Source organism: Cladophialophora psammophila, assembly GCF_000585535.1.
Source record: "Cladophialophora psammophila CBS 110553 chromosome Unknown aczJe-supercont1.37, whole genome shotgun sequence".
Classification (NCBI taxonomy): domain Eukaryota; kingdom Fungi; phylum Ascomycota; class Eurotiomycetes; order Chaetothyriales; family Herpotrichiellaceae; genus Cladophialophora; species Cladophialophora psammophila.
In genome coordinates, this window is record NW_006912958.1 from 73,071 (window position 1) to 99,423 (window position 26,353).

At 53.0% G+C, this 26,353-nt stretch overlaps 11 protein-coding genes across 11 annotated transcripts; 5 read left to right on the forward strand and 6 right to left on the reverse strand.

The window, feature by feature from the left end:
- Positions 1 to 3,038: 3,038 nt before the first annotated feature.
- A1O5_12741 (uncharacterized protein) lies at positions 3,039 to 3,677 on the forward strand (the record flags this gene model as incomplete). Its single annotated transcript, XM_007753310.1, has 2 exons — positions 3,039 to 3,200; positions 3,309 to 3,677. The coding sequence occupies 2 exons, from the start codon at positions 3,039 to 3,041 to the stop codon at positions 3,675 to 3,677; spliced, it is 531 nt and encodes a 176-aa protein (XP_007751500.1).
- Positions 3,678 to 4,650: 973 nt separating this feature from the next.
- Positions 4,651 to 6,450, reverse strand: A1O5_12742 (uncharacterized protein; the record flags this gene model as incomplete). The annotated part of the gene is made up of 2 exons (XM_007753311.1): positions 4,651 to 6,339; positions 6,394 to 6,450. The coding sequence occupies 2 exons, from the start codon at positions 6,448 to 6,450 to the stop codon at positions 4,651 to 4,653; spliced, it is 1,746 nt and encodes a 581-aa protein (XP_007751501.1).
- Positions 6,451 to 7,561: 1,111 nt separating this feature from the next.
- A1O5_12743 (uncharacterized protein) lies at positions 7,562 to 8,137 on the reverse strand (the record flags this gene model as incomplete). The annotated part of the gene is made up of 1 exon (XM_007753312.1): positions 7,562 to 8,137. The coding sequence occupies one exon, from the start codon at positions 8,135 to 8,137 to the stop codon at positions 7,562 to 7,564; it is 576 nt and encodes a 191-aa protein (XP_007751502.1).
- Positions 8,138 to 8,676: 539 nt separating this feature from the next.
- A1O5_12744 (uncharacterized protein) lies at positions 8,677 to 9,494 on the reverse strand (the record flags this gene model as incomplete). The annotated part of the gene is made up of 2 exons (XM_007753313.1): positions 8,677 to 8,840; positions 8,897 to 9,494. 2 exons carry the CDS (start codon positions 9,492 to 9,494, stop codon positions 8,677 to 8,679), a joined length of 762 nt encoding a protein of 253 aa, XP_007751503.1.
- A 1,257-nt stretch (positions 9,495 to 10,751) lies between these two features.
- On the forward strand, positions 10,752 to 12,563 carry A1O5_12745 (uncharacterized protein; the record flags this gene model as incomplete). Its single annotated transcript, XM_007753314.1, has 1 exon — positions 10,752 to 12,563. The coding sequence occupies one exon, from the start codon at positions 10,752 to 10,754 to the stop codon at positions 12,561 to 12,563; it is 1,812 nt and encodes a 603-aa protein (XP_007751504.1).
- Positions 12,564 to 13,087: 524 nt separating this feature from the next.
- Positions 13,088 to 14,816, forward strand: A1O5_12746 (succinate-semialdehyde dehydrogenase; the record flags this gene model as incomplete). The annotated part of the gene is made up of 2 exons (XM_007753315.1): positions 13,088 to 14,476; positions 14,673 to 14,816. The coding sequence occupies 2 exons, from the start codon at positions 13,088 to 13,090 to the stop codon at positions 14,814 to 14,816; spliced, it is 1,533 nt and encodes a 510-aa protein (XP_007751505.1).
- A 925-nt stretch (positions 14,817 to 15,741) lies between these two features.
- Positions 15,742 to 18,690, reverse strand: A1O5_12747 (uncharacterized protein; the record flags this gene model as incomplete). Its single annotated transcript, XM_007753316.1, has 1 exon — positions 15,742 to 18,690. One exon carries the CDS (start codon positions 18,688 to 18,690, stop codon positions 15,742 to 15,744), a length of 2,949 nt encoding a protein of 982 aa, XP_007751506.1.
- A 1,006-nt stretch (positions 18,691 to 19,696) lies between these two features.
- Positions 19,697 to 20,836, forward strand: A1O5_12748 (uncharacterized protein; the record flags this gene model as incomplete). The annotated part of the gene is made up of 1 exon (XM_007753317.1): positions 19,697 to 20,836. The coding sequence occupies one exon, from the start codon at positions 19,697 to 19,699 to the stop codon at positions 20,834 to 20,836; it is 1,140 nt and encodes a 379-aa protein (XP_007751507.1).
- A 186-nt stretch (positions 20,837 to 21,022) lies between these two features.
- Positions 21,023 to 22,890, forward strand: A1O5_12749 (uncharacterized protein; the record flags this gene model as incomplete). Its single annotated transcript, XM_007753318.1, has 2 exons — positions 21,023 to 21,462; positions 21,552 to 22,890. 2 exons carry the CDS (start codon positions 21,023 to 21,025, stop codon positions 22,888 to 22,890), a joined length of 1,779 nt encoding a protein of 592 aa, XP_007751508.1.
- A 1,612-nt stretch (positions 22,891 to 24,502) lies between these two features.
- Positions 24,503 to 24,886, reverse strand: A1O5_12750 (uncharacterized protein; the record flags this gene model as incomplete). The annotated part of the gene is made up of 1 exon (XM_007753319.1): positions 24,503 to 24,886. A coding segment is annotated over one exon (384 nt), but the record flags the coding sequence as incomplete, so codon positions are not given.
- Positions 24,887 to 25,522: 636 nt separating this feature from the next.
- On the reverse strand, positions 25,523 to 26,111 carry A1O5_12751 (uncharacterized protein; the record flags this gene model as incomplete). The annotated part of the gene is made up of 3 exons (XM_007753320.1): positions 25,523 to 25,938; positions 25,992 to 26,042; positions 26,099 to 26,111. The coding sequence occupies 3 exons, from the start codon at positions 26,109 to 26,111 to the stop codon at positions 25,523 to 25,525; spliced, it is 480 nt and encodes a 159-aa protein (XP_007751510.1).
- Between the last annotated feature and the right edge of the window lie 242 nt (positions 26,112 to 26,353).

The following is a 26,353-nucleotide window of genomic DNA, read 5'->3' on the forward strand; positions in this document are numbered from 1 at the left end:
AGAGGACACAGAGGAATGCCGACAGTATGCGTGCTAATACCTGGTCATAGCCTCATGAATCTCGATGATGGGATGCTCACTCGATGCTGATCTCTGCTGCAATTTGAGACATCAAGTACTCGATTCGCTGGGCAGAGAGCGACTTTCTGTCGCAGGTCTGATTTGTGGAAAAGAGCGGAATAGCTCACTGCCACTGTTAGTTATTTGTAGCTTGCTCCAAAATTCCCCTCGGCTGACTCGATACCTCGTCCTCAGCATGTATTATGCCTTTGAACCGGTTTTTCTGTGGCTCCCGGGTCCTCTGGGCTGGCCATATCGACGAATTTAGGTCGTACATCAGGCTCTTAAGAGTAAAGTTTCAAAAGATCCGTCAGTCTATGCCAATACCCGCAGGTTCTTTTTGTATGCTCGCTGTCAATCTTAATCGGCGGTATACAAACCGCTCCGCAAAGGCAGCGGTACCAGCAATGAGGATCTGGAAGTTCGTTTTTGTTCTGTTTTCACTGAATGCACATTGCACACCTGGGTCAGCAGACGATCACTACGCCGCTGATCCTTGACAGATTGCAAAAAATTTACCTGTTGTTGTCAGATTAGTGCAAGCAGAGTACCGAGGCAAGTGACCGGAAGTGGTTAGTGTTCAGGGACCAATATCAACTTGGTCCCATTTCCTACATAGTAGCAAATCTTCGAACAGGCACCGAAGGAAGACGAAGACGATGTAAGAAGGAATGCCGCATATTGGGTTTGCGTCAAGCCACTAGTTTGGGATGTAAGACTGGCTCTTCCAGCGATGCCTGCACAGATGAAGGAGAAGGTCCAAGATGAGATGGATAATCGGTGGTAGGGACAAGAAAAAAAGGTCAACAGGGCTTGACCAGGGTTGAGATCCGAGGTTGTTGATGCACGCCGTGCGGGGCTGATGGGCCAACTGCTGCCGCCTTGGCTCGCTACTCATTTCGCGAATCGCCTCAGCATCGACTATGTACATGCCGTTTCGCCTTATCCTCACCCATCGCCTGATATGTAGGTGCCTCTAATGATACAAGATCCCATTGCTTATCGACAAGTTGGGCGTGGGACATCATCAAAGGAGACCGTGAAAGTATGTAATTCGAAATTTCACTTGGATTTGTCCACAGGACTTGTCTCAGACAAGAGCACGACAACACCTTCATACAGCCTGTACGTAGAGTCCATCTGACCTTTCTGTTCATATTGAGGCCCTACCGATACTATGTCCTCTCCCTGGCACCTGCACCACATACGCTCCTGGAAGCCGCTTTAGGTGCCCTGACGAGTCGACAACCTTAATAGATGGCTTTTGGTACTGTAGAAGGAGGATTTAGGAGACTAAACATTGGGATAATTGGGTGTTAGTTCGTTCCGGAAAAGGAGGACGACGAAATATCGGTTATTCTGCATTCGTCTAATTTGAAAGATCATCAAGGTGAAGTAATCTCATATACTTGGGGAGACGTCAACTCAAGTACTTCATTCCTCTGCGACGGCAATACGAGGTAGAGTCAAAGCAACGACGAACCTTCACGCCGCCCTGAGCCATCTTCGTCTCTCGTAAATCCAAAACATCATCCCGGCCTAATGGCTTATATACGTGATCGCATTAACCCAAGCTTTTTCTCAGCTTCAACCAAGATGACGTTGCAAAGCGCGGTCAACAAGCCAAGCAGATGGCCAGGATCTCGTAGGAGCAGAGCGGATTGAATTCTGAGTGCGCCAAAATACCCAAGTGGTCGTACTGCATATAGTTATTCTCCACTAGTTCTGGTGGCCACCTGGGATTGGCGAGTCCGTCACCACAATGAACCTTCTAGGGGGCTTTAGGCTCCTCCGGGCTCTAGGCGAGGTTAGGCTTCTTTGGACCCTCCGGCTGTTCTCTCCATCAAGGGGCGAAACAGTCCCTACCAAGCGGAAGACTTAGATCTAATACCTGGACTGTTCTCCTGAGTCCTGACATGATCTTCGTAGGTCACATCGACGATGGCGCCGTCCGCAGCCACCGTCACCCAACTCCCCTAACATCGAGTCGCAAACTTCAGTCAGCGGTATCGGCGACTAAGCCACAAGTTCATCCCAGGACGGCACAGCACGCAGCGAACGCGTCGTCAGCCGCGGCCACAGCATTCTTCAGCGGCTCCAACCAAAGACTGACATCCACTCTCTCCAGGACTTGACCTTTGAAACCATTACCGAGCTGGTCTCTGAAGCCCCCATCGCACTGAGCCAGCATACTAAGATCCTGGATGTGAACCTTATGCTAGGATTCGTGCGTCATCTGTTTCCGTCTCATTGCTCCAGTGAAACTCCCATGCCCATCAATAGCTATGACACAGGGTTACCTCTGGACAAGCCTGGCGCTGTGATTTGCTACCCTCGCTTGTCCCACCGTGCAAAAAGGCTATCTGACCCTGGCCACCACGTTCTTCGAGCTCTCAGTCCAGTTCGCCGACGACTTCACCGGCCAGCCGAAGTTTGACCACGTCACCACGTTGTTTCTGCACCGCATCTACCTCCTGCATGGCAGGGTGACCAGCCGAATAAGAGCAGTTATTGACCGAACAATCCAGATCGCCCATGACGGCGATTTCAATTGCGAATCCAACGAGAGGCGGGATGGAGTGCAGGAATTGCATTTATACTTGATCCTATGCTATGTTGACCAGTGAGTTGGATCTCGGCAGAGCGTTGCTGCTCTCTAAGTGATGCCATCAGATATTGCGCCATGAGCTTCAATTCTCCGACGATCACGAGGGCACATTAAAGGTGTCCTTCGGATCGAAACCAGAGTTGGACGAATCTGTGCCAAGGCGGGGCCAGTGAGACTGTCAGTAGATCCAGACAGACACGACCTTGGAGGCTCTCGTCCGCATTCACTTCTTCTGGTGCGTGCGCCCTTTCTTTGCGCCCGTCGTTCTCTCATCATTGTGTATAGGCTCCGGCTGTGCCTGCGCGCCTCCTGTGTCACTTCAGAACAGTCGTGGGTGCCTTCCATCAGTATCTGTCTCCGAGCTACTCAAATGCTGCTCAATAAGTACTTCGCTCTCCTGGCGCCACAAGTCACGAAACTGCAGCGTCCAGAGTTCGTCCGGTCGAGCGATGGTCATGGGCCCCAGGATTGTGTGATATCAGGGGTGCCATCGGCATGGAGGCAGGTCCAAAGAACCGTGACCTCAGGCCTGGTGATTGTCTATGCCTATTAGCATGGAGAATGCTCTCAAGCCGAAATCGCTCAATCAACCGCAATCACGGCACTGCGGCTCAAACCCCATAGCACGAGATGACAACAGCATCTGGACGGGCATTGCGCCCTGATTCGTTACCTCATCCGGATCTGCGACGTCCAGATCGAAGGCATGGTCCAAGCCTTGATGCCAGATCTGAGCCCGGAGGAGCATTACGCGATGCTCTGGTCACTATTCGAGCGATTTGTCCAGGAAGACGACCACGATGGCCACCCTGCAGCCAAGCTCGACAGACAGGCGTTGGATGTACTTGTAGGCACTACGTGTATGACCCCCCGGATGTCAAGGCAACCACTGCACTGGAATCGGGAAGTTGATGACCCGGACTTTTTGGCCTGTGCGTTTGACTCGTCTACGGAGCTGGGTTTATTCGGAGCCATGCCTCATCTGGAGCACATCAACTTCTGGACTTGACTCTAGCAGTAATGTGCTTATCTATGGCTACTCACGGCTGATCATACATGGACGACGGAAGACAGGTTTGTGGTACGATACTACCTACTTAGGTAATACATACACATCGAGACATGCAACCACGCAAACAAGTTCCATACCTATCCGCAACGCCGGAGCCTCGCTTAACCCGCCTCCGCCCCAGCAAGAACCCCACATGGCTCGAATGGATTTCCCAAAACGAGACACACACCTCCCAAAAGAGGCAAACACCCCCCTACCTCCATCTCCCAGCAAATGCATGTCAGAACTTTTATTTCGACGCTTGTTCTTCCTTCCATGCACGATTCTGCATACTAACCCCGACGGGAGGGACGACGGTGAGAGATGTGGCACCACCAGTAATAACGTGGCAGGAGTATGGCCATGGTCTTGGGCTGAGGATTGGTGTCAGACGAGACAAATCCGTATGCATAATACAGACACGAGAAACTGAACGAGTAAGGTGTGGTCGTAGCTAGTCACGTTGACTTGTGGCGTTGTAGAAGACATTATTTACTACGAAGAAACATGTCGTGCTTCAAAGTCGCAATACCGTGGTAATATGGTTAGAATGATGTTCCCACCTTTGCATCTTCAACCTTCCCATTGCAGGCAGAAAGTTCAAAATTGCAAACCCTCCGTCCTTCCTCCAATCTCGAGCCTGGGAATTCACACTTATTGCTCAATGCGTGTCCTCCCAAACTCGGCTCTTATACACACCAGCTCCGTAATTCACAAAGGGATCTTGAATCTGTGCTTGAACAGAAATGCAGCAGTCATGGCATTCGAGTCAGGAAGAGAGGTACAGTGGTCCCAGCAACTTTTGGCGCAAGACAGGGCTTATATCCTTTGTGAGTGTTAGTGCACCGTCGAGTTGCACGCAGGGGAGTCGCACATTGTCATGCTTGATAAACTTTGCCAAAGGCATGAAGAGATTTTGCCGCACGCCGCTTTAAGCCGTCCATATTCTTTGATTGAAATATAACGGTGCAAACAGATTATGGCCTCTGACACGAGTCCCGTAGCGGGTTTGCCTCATGACCCATTTCCAGTCCTGCTCGGTCGGGCTAGCGTTGGTTGGAAACAGATAGATCTTTTGGATCCGTTCCATTTGGCCACGAATCCATGCAATCTGGCCTTTTCTCATCTTTCCCATTAAGGGCCCGGGTTTAGTGGTCGGATTCGACGGCGTAACCCCCATCGCTCGCGCCTTGAGGAATCCCGCAAGCGGCGCCATGATGAACCAGCCGCCTATGGCCGCGGCGGCGCGCACGTGGTCTTCCATGGTCATCTCGACCTCGTTTCCAAACGGGTCGACGTAATTCGCCAGCCGACGAAGCTCCACAGGCACATGGGGGTATTCCCTGTGTTCGTCGGGGAATGCTGGTGTGGTTCTGTTGCCCAGATGGAACGGCACCGAAGCGCAGAACCTGTCCGCGATCTCTTGGATTTGCCGGTCGACGTGAAGCTCGATTTCCGGGTCAACGGCAATGCCGAGGTCCTCGAGGCCCCTGATGCATAATGCAATGAGACGGAGTGCTCCACCGTGAGAACTCCGAGCTGCATTGTTGACGTGAGAGACTGCGAGCGAAGAATAAACGTCGCACATGTTTTCATAGACGCCAGCGTCGCGGATGGATTGATGTAATTCGGACGCCGGAATAGATACTGGTTGCCATGACCTGGGGAGCGCATCCCTCCACGTTTGCAGCCTCTTCTCGAGGGCAAGTGCCCTCTCCAAAATGACCCGATAGAAGTCGGCTAAGCCGAGGCCAGCTCCTTCGGGGCCCTCGCAGGCTAATACATGCAATTCTGCAAGCTCAGCGTTCAGAAGATCAAGCTTTGCGGATGGGAGGACTGCGGTGTCTTCGGCAAGGAGTTCCGGATCCAGCTCCACCTTTCGCCCGTATTGTAACGAATAATTGATATGGCGACTTCTCATGGCATTGAAGAGCCGCTGGGAGAGCGGGCTGTCGAAGTCATCTTTCCCTCTGTGCTTGAGCAGAGCCACCGCACCTTGCTGGTGGGTGCCGGTGTCGACGAAGTGCACAAACCGTCGATTGAGGGAGTCGTAAAAGTCGAGCATGAACACTGTGGCGAGGGTTTCGTCCGTTTTGCATTCAACGGGGTCTTGCAGCAAAGATTTTAAGAGAGTGACGGCCCTTGCGTAAGATTCTCGAGCACGGTAAGAATCGACGTATCGGGTCATCCACATGGCCGTGATATTGACCGCGACCGCATTGACAGCTTCAGCCAACGCCGAATCGGGGGCTGTGTTCAAGTATATGGGAAGGATGTGTTCGATGAAGATGTTGGTACTCGGATCCCGGGGAATATTGACATAGTTGGTGAAGAAGTAACACAGCGACTCCACCTCGACATTTCGCGACGGTGTGGCGAAGAGAGCAAGATCAAGGGCACAATCGACATCACTCGTCGGCGACGGCGTATTCGTGAGGTTAGGAGTGCTGTCCCCAGATTCGCTAGCAGGGGTGTGTACCTTTTTCTGCCGTTTCGGGGCGCTCTTATGCGAGACGATGTATGTCTCGTCTTTGTGGACAGCGTCGAACAAGTCTCGATATCCGGGGCATTGCTGTTTCCTTTTGAGGCAATTGCCGCACTGAGGCCGTTTCTCATCGCACTTGATCGATCAGCATGACAACGGGCAGCGAGACCGGAATGGTCCACGACGTACCTTGACACGCCGTTTCCTACACGAGTGACATCCTTTACTGGGCCCTTTATAAACCATCTTTGTTGACTCACCCGAGTTTCGTCGCTTATGGAGATGCAAGAGAGTGGTATGATGAGAGTAACTTGTTGGTGCGTAGCCTCATAATTAACTAGGCGAGACGTTTAACCAAACCTGAGGCCTGCAGATCTGATAGAAGGGCCATCCGCGTGCATCTAGGCAGCCATCATACCATTTAGGTTGAAACAGTATCGCCGCGAACAACCTGAGCAGATTGCTATCGATGAAATGATATGTCTCGCCCAAGCGGCGCCGAGAAGATTTGTTTGCTCCGACTTGGCAATGGTGGCTGTGCTCCCCTAAGTCCTGCCGATTCCATTAATTGTGCATTAGGGCTGCTCGGTTATGGGTTTTCGGTGATGAAAGGGGTTTGGTGTTCGAAGCCGAACTCGTGGTGCACAGAGCCGACTTCATACGCGTTCCTGTGGCTGGGGCGAGAATGACGACAATAGTGGTTTGACTGGGTCAGTTTTGGTGTGCATGGCGCTGATAGGTCCCTACCAAATGGCTCTGGGCCTCTGTACTCGGTATGCCGTACCCTGTATTTTGAGGACCCATCGAGCTATCTCCCTACGCGAATACGCATGGCATTGACGCAAATAAGCTCGACTGTACAACGTAAGGATGACTTACCTTACTTCATGCTTAGCCTTTGCTGCACACCTCAAATTCGACATCCAAGGGAAAGTAAAGTCATGTTCAACTTACCACTGCAAAAAGCGTTCGGCTTCAGAGCTAAACTAACTGGGGGAAATCTCAAGGCAATGCATTTACCATGACGGTCGAATATGCTGAGTTTGCCGAGAGGGATACGACGATAGAGACGATTCTTGGGCGTCGGCGGATCATTCTCATAGATGGTTTATTCTTCCTCCAAGCGGCTCTGACTCATTGACCTACATGCCTGCAGAACAGTGCCCGAGCTATGCGAGATATCCTTGCCCAAGACTAGATGCTGCCGTTCTCTCCTGCAGCGCAAATTGGGGCGTATTAACTGTGGAGGTTTAGGACTGAAGAAGAATCAAGCAGTTAGACAGAACAGATGCACCAGGATGTGCTGGCACCGCGAGAGAAGTGGGGGAAAAGACAGTCCACAGCGGTACCCATTCTTCTAATCGACACCGCCAACCTCAGCACAATTGCCGTCGAAGCCGTCACTATCAGGTCCGTCACCATTTACCAAAGCCGGGAAGTCATACTGGCCCGGGGTGATGCAGGCGGTACCGTCACTGGCGACGATTAATTGGTACTCATCGCAGGCCGGATGTGGGGCGAAGAAGCTGCCGATGGCACAGTTTGGGTGGGTGATGCACGACATGCAGCAGTTGTCTTCGGCGGTGTCTGTTGTGACCCCAGCAAAGTTAACGATCCCAGAGCCAGGGTCAGAGATCACGCCGGAAATGCCATCGCCGTACACCGTGCCCGCCACATTGGGACTCAGACATGCCGCATACAACATAAATGCTTGGACCGTGCTGGTCAAGGCGAAGGTCGAGGTGGTGCTGGTTGCCCCTAGAGTGGTGGGGATGGTGAATGTCGGGGTTGGGCTGGTCACGGTTTTAGTGCTACCTGTCCATGACGGCTGGTCTGGAATCTCTCGGTTTCGGTGCTCGTGACCGTCGAAGTCACGGTGCCTGTTGAGGTAACCACAGTGCCACTGTATCTCGACAAGTAGGCCGTGTAACATTGTCCCGTATGCTGTCCCAGTGGTTGGTGAAGTCTTGCCAGCAGAGGCGGCTACCGCGAAGGCCAGCGGAACCTACTGTGAACGGCAAATATCATGTTTGTATGTAGGATCGTCCTTCATAGGAATGTATGTGTTTTCCTCATCCTCGTGCTTTGCATCCGTAGGTACTTTGTAGACGATGTACGGAGTTGGGTGTTGCTGTGCGCTATCAGTGGATTTTTCGATTTTGACTCAGTGACCGTTGCCCCTTCTCCGGAAATTGGCATGGCCTGGTGTTCTCCCAATCCAAACCCTGATGAATCTTGATTTCAGGCTCGTAGGGAAAGGGAAAGGAACGCGTTTGTGCTGCCAGCCCGCTCTGTGCAAGTTTGACCCAATTAGATAGATATTCCAAGTTTTGCGACTGATAGTCTCAGGTACTACTAGCATGTTGGCCAGGAACCCAAACAAGACTTTGGTCTGGGGCACAGCGGGAAGACGCTTGATCAAGTTCTCAGCATATTTTCATTTGGCCATCTATCTATCTATCCATATCAAGCTCACCAAGGCATCTGAACGCCATTCTGATCCCAGAACTTTCCACTGTACGTGGCCTTGTCGGCCTTGTCGAAGACCGAGATCAATCCATTGACAGAATCCTCCAACTTTACCGGAACCTCTTCTGCCTTCATACCTGCGAACTCGGCCGCAGTATTGCCCATGGCTGTTCAATCTAAAGTCAGCATCGTTGCTTGAGAAATCACTATGCAGGAGACATACCTGTCTGAACCCAACCTGGCTGCATTGCAACAACAGTAATCCGACCTTCCTCTCGGTGAATTCGGCTGACTGCCCAATTCACAGCTGCCTTGGACATACCGTACGCGATCATTGGCAACGGGTAGCTGTCTTGGAGAGTGTTACTGCCAATATTGGAGGAGATGATGAAGAACTTTGGTGTCTGCTCAGAGGCACTCAACAGTTCTTGGGTGGCCTGGTAGAGCAATATGGGCGCTAAAGTGTTGACTTCCAAATGCTCCATGATAGTTTCCGCGGAAGCTTCTTTGGCAGGACCAAAGTGTTTCAGAATGCCCGCGTTGGCCACCACGATATCAAGGGCAGAGATGTTTTGAACCGACTTGAGGAAGTCAACGAGGTCCACAGCCGCTGTCTTTGATGAGGCATCGTACTTGGCGACCACAATCTTGCTGCCAGGGCCAACAGGTAGGGAAGTCAGGGCTTTGGCGGCTGCAGAATCAGGCCCATCTCGAATGGCGGCAATGGCTAGTGTGCTGGGGCGAGAGGCGTATGTGGAAAGCAACCCTTTGCCGATGCCGGATTTACTTCCGGTTACCAGAACGGTATTGGCGAAAGACATCATGACTTTGGCAATGAGGTTCTGGCTTGATGAAGGGTGCGGATAAGAATAATGCTGTGGAGGCTGGTTTGGGATCTTGCTGACATTGCCTTGCGGTGGTAGACAGACAATTCTTGCTGCACAAGGGTGACTCTGTTATATACCTGCATGGCTTGGACCTCGCTCGTCTTTATGACCTTGAGTTTGACAAGCTAGTTCCGTCTCTTGCCATATTGTCTCAGCGGCGCGTGTTTCCTACGAGGCATACTGCTTCCCAATAGAGAGCCTGGTCCTGCTACGGTGGTGTTGGCCTCGGGCTGATGATACAGCAGAAGAATAACAACGATAGATTTGAGGGCTCCGGTTAGGGAGCAGTAGCCACAACATCCCAGAAGGGAAGCTCTTGCAGAGAAGTTTGGTTCTTCCACTCTTTCGAATGCTTCATGTTCAAGCACTTCCTGGAGGGCTGACCAACCAGTGACGTCGGCGTCGTCTGATTGGTAGAATTCTCATTTCCGGATTGGGACAGTGGTCTCCGTCTCCTGCTGAGGCCGCTTCACTGGGCAGACTCTGTGAGGCATTAATATGGGTGTGGGGATATCGGACATAATTGCTAATGATAGTGACACCGTGCAATCACCACGGGCCGCATCTCCTGAGCAGCTGAGCCATAATGTGGCACCGCCATCCGAGCCTGCTCTCCATGTTTGATTACTCGTAGTACCCCTTGCACCCCTTTTTCGCCATCATTTTATGAACCGTCACGAGCGCAGCCTGCACTCCGAGGTACATGAGGGAGATCAACGACAACGCGATAGAGTGAGCAAGCCGCCTGAAAGATATATAGACTAGGATTGGAGTCGTCTCAGTTCTCAGACAGGATATCGGGGATAGGCCCTGTTTTGATAGGCTACGAGCTAAGACGCCGGCCAATCACAAAATTCAAAGAATGTTGCGTCCACCTTCTCGCGATGGTGTTGTGCAGAGCAAAATAGTGGGCCCTGCCCACTTAAAGCAACTGAGCCGATGTGTCTAGAACTAAGACAAGGATCGGAGACGCTGGACGGTTACGAAACTCTCGGCTGAGTTGCCTAAAGAACGGAATTCATCCACCTCGCAGGGAGACTTTTCCCGGATGTCCAGATGTCCAGGCTATCGACCTCAAAGAGGTTACAGATGGTTCAACACCCAAGAATTCGCCCGTCGTGGTCGAGTTAGACAATCTCGACGCCCATTTATTGCTCAAAATGATTCTAAGATAACAACAGGAGGCGCACAATGGCGCCACAACCCGCGACCACTCCCACCACCTCGAGCGTCGCGTCCACGCCAACTCCGTCTCCAGCGCCCTCTCCCATACCTCCCCCAGTGCCTGTCGAGACTCATCCCAACCGAGGGAAACCACAAGTTAATCGAATTGCACCAGACCCGAATCGTCTTGCTCCCGAAGATGCATACAAGACTTTCTCACCGCCCCGACTGCGGCCGGTGCCTGAGATCAGTGGCTCTGCCGCAGCAAGTGCTGCAGCTGCAGCTCTCCGACCCGCAGTTGCGTCCCTACGAGCACCGCCAGCCATTCCTCCAGTCGCTGCTAGAATAGCCGAAGAAAGACGACGGGCAGCCAGCAAGAGACGGAAGCAACCCCACGTTTGGAAAAAATTACTGTGGATAAAACAGCATGGGTTCCCTGACAACTATACCGACACCGAGACTTTTCTGGACCACCTGCAGCGAAATCCACGGCTGAGGCCCTACGATTTTTGGCCATTGGTGGCAGACTCGGCCGTCATTGTGCAGCACGTTTGTTCCGTGGCCATCTTCATCTGTGCCTATGCCGGAATCTACCAAGGCCGTCTGTCGCCTGTCTCGGTGGTGACCTGTGGTACGATTCTGACGGTGGGTGGTTGGATTGTGTGGGACCATTGGATAGGTCAACAGGAAGCAGAAGAGTGGGCGGCACTTCACAAGGCGAACCGGCTCTCGGTCGATGTCGACGACGGTTCAAGTACAAGCTCCGGAGGTTCTTCTAAACTTCATATGAACGGCAATGGCCATGTCGGCAATGGCCATGTGAACGGCACGCTGGGAGGACGAGGCGTTGGTCTGAAACTCTCGACCGCCGACCTTGGAGTCAAGGACCACGAATCCAAGTTCTCTGGGAAGCATGGCCAGTCCTTGTCCAAATCATCCTTCCAGTCGATTTCTCCCATTGACCCATTGGGCGAGAGCTCAGTGGAACCGTTTCCAGATCTGCGGCCAACGACGTCCCGACCCCAAGCACCCCAGTCTCCCAGCATGGTGTATAGTCCAACCACATTACCGGCTACGATATCTCCGCGAAACCAAGCGCGGCTCAAAACACTCAAATCTGCTTCTTTGATCTACTTTGCTCTGTTGGGACTGTCGCCTATCCTCAAGTCCCTCACAAGATCGACATCATCAGACTCCATATGGGCGCTGGCGACATGGCTTCTGATCATCAACATATTCTTCTTCGACTATGGAAGCCTTTACTTGCCCAAAAAGCCAGAGAATGCGGGGCGAGTGTCTGGAATATCAAACGCCACAGCCACGGACCCAGCACCCCCTCAATTGAGTAATACTTTCCGGCCACCTCCATTCCCGTCATCTCTGTCGACCAATGCAGCCTTGATGGCCAGCACGGTGCTTGCTTCGCGCCTGATGACAACCACTGCCGTGTTCAGCCTGACACTGTTTTCGATCCAGGTGTTTGGTCTATTTCCGGTGTTCCGGCGGCATCTCCATTACAATTCGTTTAAGCTACATCTGCTTCTCACGTTCGCGCTGGTGACAATGTCCACCTGCGGGTTGGGGTTGGTTTTATCCAAATCCTACACACACACGTATGGCAACTGTGGGCTCTGCTGGGGTTGGATCTGGCATGTGATTCTTCGGAGCACAATCGGATTTATAGTCGGAGGACTCAGCACAGCATTTGTCATGGGAGGATGTTCATGGTGGCTGATCGGGCTCCAGCGGTATAAGAACGTGGTGATTGGGCCCTGGGATCCTGCCAAACCTGTCCTTGCCGGCGGCGTCTATGGCAGAAGTCGAACGGGGACTGACTGAGAGATCTCACCTTTGATGACAGCCCAGACAGCCTTGGGTGGGATTAAATCAAGAGGGGGAATAGTTTCCCATGGAAAAACCAGGGTGGCACATTCCGTCCCGGTATCGGATCCGAGGTCACGACCATTTTCGGCGGAATTGGAGAAGTAACAACAGTTCGCAATCCGCCGGCATTTTCGAGACACTAGCGGTATCGAAGCTTGGACGAAGATATTTCGGTATGGCCCTCGATCCCCGGGCGCGAGAATGCCGCTCGTCACACCTTCTCCAATATCGGAAGAGGGGTTTTTCTTTTCTGTCTCTCGAGATAGACATAAGGCACAAGGCAAAAGGGAAAATCGAGGACAACTGCGGGGTCGACACCAATGACGAGCATCTTTCGCCGCATCTCTCCTTCTCCTTCTCCCTCGGGGATCCGCTGCTTGATATTACAAAACAACCACATCTTGCACATCCCTCTCGTTCCCGTTCATCCATTCAACCCAGCTCGTAGTCAAAGACCATTCTATACGAAGAAAAAAACCATGGCTCCTAACCTCCCCTTCGAACTAAAAGACCCAGACCTGCTGCACCAGGACTCGTACGTGCACGGCCAATGGGTTCAAGCGAAGAGTGGCAAGCGCTTCGACATCATCGACCCCGGCTCGGACAAGGTCTGGGCCTCGTGCCCGGACAATAAAGTCGAGGACGTCGACGCCGCCATCCAGTCTTCGTACAAGGCCTTCCAGGAATACCGCATCCTCAACCCGCGCAAACGGGCCCAGCTTCTGATGAAGTGGCACGAACTCATCACCGCCGCCAAAGAAGACCTTGCCAAGATCCTCACCTACGAGACGGGCAAACCTCTTCCCGAGGCCATCGGTGAGCTTGACTACTCGCTGGGTTTCACCTGGTGGTTTGCCGGCGAGGCGGAACGCATTCAGGGCTCTGTCTTCACCCCGTCGGCGCCGAATAGACGAACTTTTGTCATCAAGCAGCCGATCGGCGTCGCAGTGGCTCTGGTGCCTTGGAACTTCCCCATCGCCATGATCCTGCGGAAAGCAGGCGCCGCGTTTGCAGCCGGATGCACCATGGTCGTGAAACCCAGCCCAGAAACCCCCTTAACATGCTTGAGCCTTGCCTATCTGGCCACCAAGGCCGGCTTTGCTCCTGGCGTCTTTAACGTCTTGACGACCAGTCTTGAGAACACTCCATCCCTCAGTGAAGCCATGTGTGTGCACCCGCTCGTTAAGAAGGTCACCTTCACCGGGTCCACCCGCGTGGGCAAGATTGTGGCAGGCCTCTGCGCCAAGAACCTCAAGAAGTGCACGCTCGAGTTGGGCGGCAACTGTCCCTTTATTGTCTTCGACGACGCCGACCTCGAGCAGGCACTGGCGCAGTTCATGGCCCTAAAATGGCGTCATGCAGGCCAGGCCTGCGTATCGGCAAACCGTCTGTACGTACAAGCGGGGGTGTACGAGAAATTCACGCAGATGCTGGTGGAAAAGACAAAGGCCCTCAAAGTCGGCCACGGCGCGGAGCAGGGCACGACCATGGGTCCCGTGACCACGCCGCGCGGCCTGGCAAAGGCCGAAGAACAGGCCGCCGACGCGATCAAGCACGGCGCGAGACTACTTCTTGGATCCGGTAAGGCGCACAAGGGCGCCACCGCGGAGGAGGGCGCTGGCGCCGGCAAGGGGCTGGGTGGATATTTCATGGATCCGACCATCCTAGCGGACATGAACGATGATATGCTCCTGGCCAAGGAAGAGACGTTTGCGCCCGTCACGGGCATTTTCAAGTTTGAGAAGGAGGAGGAGGCCGTCAGGTGGGCCAACGACACGTCCATGGGTCTGGCGAGCTACGCCTTCACCAAGAATGTGGACCGACTGTGGCGGATGTTGGAGAACTTGGAGGCCGGCATGATTGGATTGGTAAGTTTTATTCTTCTTGCCAAATCTATGGCCGTATAAAATCCCCCCTCCCCCCAAAAAGAAAGAGGAACAGAGAGAAGGACAAGGGAGGGACAAGAAGAAGAAACTACATCGCGTCATCTAGCCCACTTTCCCAACCTCCCCAACCTTCCTTGATTATACGTGTAGGTGGGCCTAATACTGACACGAACAATAGAACACGGGCAACTCGTCGGCGGCCGAGTCGCCCTTCGGCGGCATCAAGGAGAGCGGCTACGGCAAGGAGTCCGGCAAGGACGTCGCCGTCAACGAGTACTTGATCTCCAAGACTGGCACCTTCACCATCGACGGACAGTATTGATTTAGTTCGTTGCCCTTTAAGGAACTTTCCCTGCCATGTCGTCCCGTCTCGTTTCGTCTCGATTCCTCCACTTGAGGACGATAAGTGGCCGGATGAGGATGGGATGAGTGAGTGTGGGGGTGCGTAGCTGGTCGGGGAAGTGAGCAGGGTGAACTCTGTGTGTGTGTATGCGTTGGACATTCAGACTCCCGCGTGACGCCCGAAGCGAGCCTGAGAATTGATGCATACAAGCTGCTTATGCATACATGTACGATGGATATCCACTGAGAATACACAGCTACATGCCTAGCTACTTAAGCTGATTGCCTACCTTACCTGCCTGCCTGCCTGCCTGCCTGACCGTCAACCTACTATGCCTTCTATACCTGGTATACCCTCCTCCCTGCTTGCCTGCCTGTCTACTTAAACCTACGTTCAACAACGCTGAAACAAGCAACCAAGGAAACAAGGGCAAGCTGAATACTCTAGTAATAGCGATTGATTAGCCATGTCTTTACCCATTGATTTATCTCCCTTCTCCCCAAACCAATCGAATCCTTCACCTGTCCTAACCTGCCGGGGTATATCTATGTATGATATAGCCTCCCAGGATCAGTTTCACTATATCCCGCCGAGTCCAACCAGCCTCGTCTCCCAAGATCAAAGGACCTCTTGACCTCCAGTCTCTCAAAACATAGTGAACCACATGTTCATTGTTGGATTTGTATCTGCCAACGCAGACACTGCTGCCTGTGCAAGTCGCCGCTGGCTATGCACCGGGCATAGGCAGGAAGCCCAGCCGCATCATCTTCTCCTGACTTTGTCGTGATGACACCGCCTAGCGACTCTGATGCTTTGCTTTTTGGCTTGCAAGGCAAACAAATTGAATGTTGTGTTTGAGATGCTTCGTCTCCTCGGGCTCATCTCAAACCCCCAGAACCCGGGTTTAATACCGGGCCATCAACCATACTCGTCTCTTCTCGTCGCCAAAGCCCCTCAACTTGGCCATGAGACTCTCAGAGACGGCAAGGTAGTCGTCAACGACCGCGTATCCGAGTGCCCGTCGCAGGACTTTATCCCGGTCCAGAGCTTTGAGACTCTTCTCCAAACTGTTAGGCAACTGCGTTGTAATGCCTAGTTTCTGCCTCTCCTCCTCGCCGATCCCAGTTGGGTCACCCGCACAATCCTTGTGCTCGAGTTTGAGATCTTGACGGAGACCGTGGAGTCCTGATGCCAGTAGGGCGGCCATGGACAAATAGGAGTTGCCCATGCCATCGACGGTCTTGAGTTCATAGTGTCCTGGTCCACATTTTCGCAATGGGACTTCCTTGTTTTGTGTCCCCCAGCATACATATTCTCCACCCGCCCAGATTCCGGCGTTGACTCGTTGATACGACTCCTCAAAAGGTAGCAGAAAAGCTATCAATGCTGGGAGATGTTCCAAAACGCCAGCGAGGAAGGGAGCTTCATATTTCTCGACGGTATCACCAGGTCCGTTGATGCTGAAATGGGCATGATTGGCGCTGCCGGGGCTGAATGCGTAGGGCCGCGGATAACATGTTGCTTTCAGGCCATGCTTCTTGGCGATGTTGCGAATCACATCTTTGGCCTTGAACAAGACGTCAACCGCCTTTACAGGTTCAAAAGCGGGCAAGGGAAACTCCCACTGTCCTGGTGCGGCCTCGGCGTGGAATTGCGAAAGGTGAATGTCGATGTCGGCCAGATTCTCCACAATTTCTTCAATGATCGGTAACATCTCGAGTTGTTGCCACGTCATGTTTGACCACGAATGAACCATATGCAAGGGCTCAAAATCCACAAAGTCCGACTTGTTTTCGTTCAGGATCGGCCTCATGAATATGATTTCGAGTTCGAATCCTATTAGCATGGAGATGTTGAACTCTGATTTGAGAGCGTCAGCTTGAGATTGAAGAAGCCAGCGTGGACAGCGGTCGTAGTGCTCGGCGAGGGGGACTTGCTCCGAATCTGCCATCCACCAGGTCTGAACAGTGGCAGAGGGAGATGAGATACCCTTGTTCAGTGAAAGGGTCGACAGGTCTGGAACCATGAGAAATTGGCCAGTGGCGGAGCATCCGGTCGCAGGGTAGTCGTCTTGCATCAACCGTGTCAGAGCACTCGTGCAACAGAGATTTTTGCCTGTTGAGAGCTGCTTTTTAAATTGTTGGACGGTTAGCATGCGATTTCGAAGGGTGCCAGTGTAGTCCAAATACTGAACCCAGATATACTTGACGCCTGGATTGGTTTGCAGAAAGGCATCAAAAACTGTCACATTCTGTGCGAAGACAGCGGTGGAGTTTTGGCCAGACGGCGCACTCGCACTCCCAGACCGGAGGGAAACAGAAAGGCTTGTCGCCGTCAGGGACATTGTGGTCGACGCCCCAGGTCGTGCCGCTGCTGACGACGATGACGGTCCTCCAGCAGGAGTCGCGACAGCCGTGCTTGCATATGACTTGAAGGAGGGCGCTTTCGAGCCACCATTCACCAGCGTACGCATACTGTCTACGACTTCTCGGCCACAAGCTCGGAGAAGCTCTGGATATTTGCGCTCTTCATCAAGCTTGTAGAGAAGATTGGAGTTCCAGAACATAATGTCGACAGCAATATCGATGGCCTGGGCGACGGTAACGTCACCAGCTGCAATGTACGAAGTAAGCAATCTCTCCAGGGCTTCTCTGAAGTGCTTGTTGGCAAGCCAGTATGTTTCGGGATAGAAGTGTCCGTCTGTGCTCCACAGGATCTTGGAGCTTGGTGTCAGCTCGAGGGCTTGTCGTAGCACAGACTCCTCGCCTTCGCGGGAGAGCATGGGGAACGCTTCTCCAATATCAAGCCAAGCGTTGGAATAGTTGGCCGCGAGGTAACCAGCTTCCCTCGTGTACGGATACGAAGAATGCAGGATGACAAAGTCGACCTGGGGGAAAGCTTCGATCAAAGGCTGCATATACGCCGGGTTCGCCTTGACCAAGTCGATATCTGTGTCGCCGAGACCGGTGTGGAACTGGAAGGGCAAGTTCTCACCATCCGTGTCTACAAGCTTTTCCAGCACGTCACAGACAGCGACAACCAGGTAGTCATTGACTTCCTTTTGCTCAATACGATACTTATGATCCCGGACTGCCTTCTGTAGGAAGTCGTGAAAGGCTTGCAGGAGAGAGGATTCAGTCAGAGACTGATGGGGGCGGAAGTTCTTCCTGCTGTCCAGGCCGATATCTAGACCGGAGCGATAGCAGATGACCGACTTGAAGCCACGGACATCTGGATCGTTGGCCAGAGTGCGGATCTGGTTTCTGAAGACCGTGTTGAAGCGGACCAAGAAACTTTCGGTCTGGCTGATGTCCCAGTCGGCATCGAGACCGACCCTCATAAAGCCCGCTGCGTGAGCAAGATGCTCGAGCAGTTCTGCCGCGACAGCTTCGATCCTCACTATCCTCGACACCGTGGGCACAAACTGTCGGTGCCACTTGAACGAGTGGATGATCTCGGGCGACAGTCCATCATCCATCATGATCGCATGTGTCCCTTCAAAGCATTTCTTGATCAGGCCTGGGTAGTCCCTGCGCACCCACTCATATCGGGCAGCCTTGACGTCCTGGAGGGTGTCGGGGCACTGATAGAATTCTGCCAGGTGTTTGACTCCGCGCATGTGAGCGAGGCTGGTATGGACATGATCCGTCAGAGCGTGGCCTTGTGCCTCGGAAGTGATACACTCAAAAGGATATTCTGCGCTGCCATAGGCATTTTCTTCGGTGAGCATGTTGTGGGCATGGTTGTCAATGACGGGGAATGTCCGGATGATCTGCTGCAGGTCCTCAATGCCTGCGCTTTCAAGGTCGCGTACTCGGTGGAGGGTAGGATAGAGCTCTGGCTGAGGGGCCATGGCTGATAAAGGTGGTAGGTGAACAGACGGGTCTCTGACAACACCAGTGACGAGGGAAGTCTGCAGAGATCAGGACACGATCGGGCTTGCAGCAGTATTTAACTGACCTAGGGAGACAGAGATAGACGCAGGAGGGACTGCTCGACTGATAGGAAACCTGGCCCGGTGCTCAAGTCCGATAGAGCGAGCTTGGATAGACTTTCAATCGCAGCCGGTATATGTAGGTCCACGCGCGGCGCGTTCTCTCCTTTGACCTTGGGCGACGGCGTAGAAGCTCACGTCAGAGAACACGAGGGGGTTGGCTCGTGTGATGGAATAAAGCAGAGCGCCTGGATGACAATTGTCAGCGACAGGACACACTGAGCAGCGTCGACCCGAAATATATCTGAGAATTGCTCGACCCTCAACCCTGACTCTCTCAGCAGGCATGGAAAGCGCGCCTCCTATTTTACCCTTCGACCATATCCATCCATCCTCCACCAAGCCACCCAGGGCCTCCCCCCCACCACCACTTGTCAGAGCTCCATCCTTGAACCCCAAGTTGGCGACTCGGAGCATCGCCGGAAGAAGGCAGCGTCGCTCTCCTGCCTAAACGAGACAAGAACCTTTGCAGATCAACTGTCAACCGCAATTGAGGAGTTGGCGGGCCGGGCTCTTGGTTGCTCTGGGTTGCTCTGGGTGTCCCAAACCGACAGTGACTGGAGGCCCTGGATCCCGAAGCAACTCAACTCACCACTAAGATCCTCGCATCACAGGTGATGAATCCATCCTTGACGGTTCGGTCCGCAGATGGTGAGGGCGCCCTAGTGACTTCTCAGCGAGCAAGACGGGATGCCGAGATGCCTATTCCGCCCGATTGGAAACCAGCGAGCCAGATCAAGCTGGCCTTTGTGGACTCACCAGGACTGGTGTCTCCTTCATAGCTACATACATACCGAGCTACCTGGCCGGGCGAGACGCGAAAACTACCTTATCAGAGCGATTTGGGAAGAGAGGCCACCGTACTATGTCCTCCACAGCGAAGAGATCCCTCAGTGGCACGCGCAGATCCATTAGTCCGCCTGCGCTGAGGAGGAAAGTTTCTCACACGGACGAGGACAATGCACACGTGGCCAACACATGGTCTGCAAACCCAAATCGTGTCCGCCTTTTCAGTTGGAATGTCAATGGCATCGGCCCACTGCTCCAAAAGCACCTGTCTTTCGACCCTGGTTCCCTGTCGCCGCTGAGATCATTTTTGAAGCGCCACCAATGGCCTCAGCTACTGTGTTTGCAGGAAGTCAAAATCAGCCCCAAAGACGTCGCAACTCAAAGACAGCTGCATCAAGCTGCCAATCACGGTCACGCCGCTGGCGAACCTACCTACACGGTTCATTTTTCTCTACCCAGAGACAAGTACAATGCTTCTGGATTCGGCGGCAAAGTCCACGGCGTTGCCTCCGTGATTAGAGACGACTTCGCCTCGGGAGTACGGGCCACCCGGCGACCAGAATGGGACCTCGAAGGTCGAGTTTTGATACATGAACAGGAGCTTGGTCTAGTCGTGATCAACGGCTACTGGGTCAACGGGACGTCCAATCCATATCGACATCCTGTAACGGGCCAGATCTCCGGTACCCGACACGATCACAAGCTGCATTTTCATCAGCACATGCTGAAACATGTCCTCCAGTACCAGACAGAGGGCCGCCATGTCATTTTGATCGGGGACATGAACATCGCTAGGTCCCGGATCGACGGCCATCCAACCCTACGGACGTCTCCTCTACAACATGTACAGAACCGTGCAGACTTCAATGCTAAGTTTTTCACCGACCTAAACGGCATGCGCGGGATCGATGTCTTCAGACACTTCCATGGGAACACCAAGAAATTCACGTATTACCCGCGTGGAAGTACCTGGGGTGCGAGCTGTGACAGAGTGGACCTAATCATCGTCAGCCACGCCCTGGTGGACGATCTAGATGTTGTCACCGGCACTGACATTTGCGATTCTGCACCAGAACGTGGGCACAGCGACCACGTCCCACTCTGGATCTCTCTTGACTTGGCCAAATTGACCGAGAAGAAGCACACCACGCTTTGCACTCTCGATGAATCGCAGGCCAACGCTGGTTCCAGCCGACCCCGCGTCTCGGCGAAATGATAATCCGGTAGAAGCCCCTCCTGCCAGGGTGACCTCAAGTTAAAGCTAGGTGACACTACTTTCGATTCATCCCATCACCAACTGCTCTGCCCGACAAGGTCCCGCTTCAGAGCCTGGGTCGAGGCCATCAGGTTCTGCATCTCAATCTCCTGTGTGGAGGAAACCCCAAACCTTGAGACGGCAAACATGTTGGCGCTCAAGTCTATGAAGTTGCCTTATTCAGGCGCAGAGCACTGGCACGCGACAAAAGATAAGGTCCAACTCCCGTCAGAGGTGCTAGATTTGATCGCTGAGCTGCTCTATGAAGGTAGCTATCGGCAGCTGGATTCGCTTTTGCCCTTCTCTCTCGTTTCGCACCAGTTGCGAAAGTCGGCATTACCCTTCCTCTTCGGAACCGTGTCCCACGTTATCCGTGATCTTATGGATCAAAGGGAACATGGGCTTCTTAGTTGGCTCCTCGATAATCGCCACCTCCTCGGCTATGTCCACACGCTGCATGTGCAACGCCCGCTGGAGATAGCAGATTTCTCCCCTCCTCAGAACGGGGATAATCGCGAACATTATTACTCGGACCTTAGGGCAGTGCGCGAGAGTCTGCCTTTCATGCACCGGCTTCGCCGCATTAGGTATGTACTTGCACAGGTGAGGACTGAGAGGAATTGAATTTGGGTGATATCTCGCTTCGGATCGTGTCTATGTTGCTAATGGCGTCTAGATTGGACTGTTCCGCCGCTGCAGCACACCAAGTGCTCAAGATGCTGTCGGATGATCAGCAATATGAAGTCATTCTTGGCCATCTCTACACATCTTCGCCGTGGCCAGATATGATTCAAGCAACCACAGCGATGGTTTCGATTGCCGGGCGCCATCAGCTCGCCCTAGGAGCCTTTGGCGCACCTCCCTTCAGTTACCCGGAGCCCGATCAAGCCACTTACGATGCGGTAGCAAAAGCCGCGGCTGTAGATCTGCACGTGGCCTGGCTGCTCGATAGCTTGGCTGGAGTTGACTCGGAGACGCCACATTTGAGAGGGACCCCTTCGTGGACCGAGTTGCGGTTGATTATCCCGCGCCATGCCATGGGAGATCTGAGTGTGATACCATGGGAGAATCTCCGAAGGCTGTCCATTGTCTGGGGTAATACCGTCATGTCTATCAACGAATTCATCTATTCGAGTGCTCCCCGACTCATCCAACTTCAGGCGTTGCGCATCTGTGCAGATCACCAGCGACACTATCACCCGACCTGCCCCTACACAGGGACCATGGGTCCGTTGTTTGAAAACGATCCTGGCCGGCCTTTCGCGATCGACTTCACGCAGATGACAGAGCTGCGAGAGCTGGAGATTGATGGGATATGCAACCACATCCCTATAACGGACCTTGTGGGTCCCAGCCTCCGTCATCTACGGCTGCACTGTGAGGATTCGCGCTCTTCGGTTTACAGTAAGCAGAGCCAGCGTAGCCATACCGATATTCTGACGGCGGCGAAACTCGCACCAAAGATTGAGCGGCTGGAGTTGGACGTTGGTTACATCGAGCACTTGTGGCATCCCACAGCAATTCCCGGGGTAGATGTGCATGTCGAACAATATGCATTTCTGAACGCGCTCACCAAGTTTCGCCATTTGCGATTCCTCCGTCTATTCCCTCCCTTCATATCTAGCTCCTGCCTACGCCTCGAGTGGAGGTTGCACCACTCTGTTCCGGTTTCCGACATTCAGGCGATCCGAGTCTTCGATCAGCTGCAGAGGGAATGCCCCTCTCTACAGCTGCTGTCCATCGCCGCCGCCCCGTCCGTCGTCGACATTGACACCATGTATTGGCAGGTCACACGGCAAGAAGACAAGACCATTCTCACAACTGGCCACAGAGCGCGAAATTACAAACACTGCCAAACCTGGATTGGACATCGGAGGATGCGCAGTGAAATCAAGCGATTCAATACGCCGCAGGTATACTTACCAGATTCTGATGGTTGGATGCTTACCCGGAACGATCTTCATGACGTCCGTCAAATTCCGTTTGGGGTGAGATGGTGGGATGCTGATCTATAACTGCACAACGCCAAAAGTCTTTCGGTGGTTTCCTTATGTCCACAATGACCCTGTTTCCGATGAAAACACCGCCTGACCTCTCAGACCTTTTGGTTCATCCCTTAGATCGGCGAGGCTCGTTGATCGTACGGGATTCACTCCCATATTTCGGCATCACGCCTCACCTAGCCAAGGTTGGATATAAATCCTCTGTCTTTTCACAGCTACTGCCATATCGGGTCGTGGACATAATTTCGCATTATCCCAAGGCTGAGGTGTGAAGCGATGCTCAAGAATGAGTCTACAAAGAGCGGCCGGATTTTTTTTCCATCTTAACTCATGAAACGCGGATATATACGGTTTACGAGGCTGAATGTTGCATCTCGTAGGCTCCAGTCTTGAGCCTGGCGGATACATCTAGCTGGCCGGCACAGTCTCAGCCAGGAGCAAGCCCAGAGGATTCGACTCGACCCATAAAGCTTATTGTTTCATTATCAGGCTAAGGAGATTCTATGCCTCTCAAGATGGTATTGACCGCGACTTCACCCCGACTCTGTCTATCAAAAGTTTCAGCTTTCATGTGCTCGATGACAAAGGAAACAGAAACGCATTAGGCCACTCCACACGGACGGTCCCGCCCTGTTTTATATTGCTGCTAATCACCACCACTGTCTTCCCCTTACTGTGTCTCTAGCGATGCCAATGAGTTCACGGCCATGAGAAATCAGATGCGGGTCATTGGCTCCCTGGAAAAGACCAGATTTGCAAAGCTGTTCCCTGTCCTATATATAGTCAGTACAGGCGCATGGAGAGCATATCTTTTGCACATTGTAGCTCCTTGGCCGATCTTCTGGTCGGGCCTTTTCATACAGCTACCACGGAAAACTTCATCTAGACCAACCCGAGGACGGCTCTGTTAGTCCCATGCTCCAGGCATTGTCCTAGGAATGGTACGAGCAGCCTTGCAACTGGCACAGATCCGATCAATTCGACTTCGACCACCTTCATTGTCTCGAGCCTGAGCATCCGACTCGCGCCTTACCCACCAATCAGACATGTCTACGCCACATCTCTCACATGCTCGGTCCATCCCACTTCTACCGGGTGTGCTTCTTCCGCTCTCGTTGACTTTCGTGCTGCTCCGAGCACCGCTAACGCGGCTCGGGAGGACCAGTCTTCCGGTCTTAGCACGCGAGGTAAAGAAACTCGAAAGCTCTTTGAAAAATGGGGCTCTTGCAGGGGCAATGTCTTGGGAGGGTATTGGAGTGTGCGTTTTGGTTGGGCCGCATGATCCGGCAGGGGCAAGAACTGACATGGCAGTGGAAGATCTTCGAAAAGGATTTATCGATTTGGTGGTTGAGAAGCTGCGTCGGACACGACTCTTGGAGCCGGATTGCGATTTATTGGATTCATCTGATGCCGGTGTGAGCAGACGCTGATAGGGCGAGGCGCTTGATTGGCTCAAAGGGGAGACTTGGTGGCCTTCATGGTCTAAAGACGCTACAGAAGCCTGGTCGACCACATGAGTCTTTGGGGGGGTTATTGACTCGGGCGATCGCAGGTGCATGCGTTCTGATGTGCGTCTCAGAGACAATGGTGAGACTTTCGGCAGAAGAGACAGCGTTTCGAGGAGCATCGGAGATTGGGGCGGTGTGGTGAACGGCGTGGAATATCTTGTGCCTTGCGTCAGCAGTGGACTGTCGTGTTGCTTTGGGGTTGAGTGATCCGATGGAGTTGATCCTGCATGTCGGTTTGAAGGCAGAAGAGTCATCCAAGGAGGTTGCATGCGATGTCTTTGATGTACAGCCCCAATCTTGTTGGCATGCGGATTCAGGGGATCTGTCAGTGATATTCTCGAAGATGCTCCATCTAACAACCTTTTGGGAGGCATGACACTTTCTGAACCTTTCCGCGACGTTCTGACATGTTGCTCCAGCTTTGTGAGAGAGTCTGGCCGGTCGGCACAACGAGAGCAGACTGGCGGGTCCTTGACGATCATGCCCTGTTTGTGCGGCTCACAGTTACAATCAAGATAGGGAGGAGGGCGCAGAGGAGACTGGCTGGCCGTCAGCGGATTCTTGTCCCAATGAATGTGCGCATCATCGCCATACATACTGCGCAAATGAGGCAAGAGAAGCAACTCCAATGCCACTAGCACCATCCGAAGTTGACGACATCAGTCTTTCGAAACACGACCTCCCCACAGCGCCAACAGATGCTCGTGTTGTATATCCATCTCCAACAGTCAGCACAGACAATGCGGCCCTCAAGACCAAAGCTATGTGGCAGCGAGTTCTGTTCAGTCCAACAGACGGTGCAAAGGAAGGTATAGGACGGCTTGGATGACGGCTCAGGCTTTTTCTGCGGCTTGGGCGGCGCTGGAAGAGGTGGAGGCGAAGGGAGGACGCTGCATATGGATCGAAAGGATGATAGTGATATGTCGGGATTCGACAGGGACCTTGAAGGAGCGAATGTGTTCTGCGGGTATGCCATGAAGCAAAAGATATGCAGCTCGAGTGAGAGTACGAGTGGTTAAAGTAGAAGAAGAGGAAGAGGAGAAGCTGAGGTGAAACTGTCAAGAGATGGGAACATGGGGAAGTTGTGCCCTCCACCTTCCATTTGCATATCAAATGCGCCAAATGACCCCATCACTCTACACACTCCAATAACTCCTTGCCAACCAAGCCGCATAAGAACTCATCCCAACCACGAAACCCAGCGTCCCAAAATACCCCACTGGCCTGCCCCAGCCCATGGAATCCTTCGCCCTCAACCCAAACTCGACGTGTGCAATCCTGAAGAACAGCAGCGCAGCCAACGAACCCGCCAGGACCCGTCTGTCTCCACCGTTGATCTCGACGAGGGACGCCACCAGGAGAGCAAACGGCACATTCTCGACGAAGTTGGCGTGGCAGCGGGCACTGACAAGAAGATCCTTACTGGAGGATGGTTTCGCGGCTGAAGATTGGGTATTCTTGGTTGCGGAATCGGTGCCCCCCATCATGGTGTTGCATGACACGCGCACTACGCTCACGCGAAGGTTGAGGAGGACATAGTAGGCGGCGAATGCTAAAGAGTCGCATCAGCCTGAGAACATGGTCCGTGGATTAACACCTCGGTACCAGGAGCAAAGGTAGCCGTCACAGGCAGCATCTGAGGGACAGGGAGTCCTGCTATATAGCCCGCTTGTCAGCTGCGGGACAATCTCATTACGGGATGAAAGACTCACCAGGAATCGACATGTCGACTGCGATCGTTGTGTATGAAGCTGGGGGATCAAATAGACATGGATGGTATGGCACGAACTCTGGTAAATACTTCCAGACGTCTGTTCAACAACAACAACCACAACAACAATAACAATAATAATAATAACAACAACAACAACAACTACTACTACTACTACTACTACTACTACTACTACTACTACTACTACTACTACTACTACTACTACTACTACTACTACTACTACTACTACTACTAC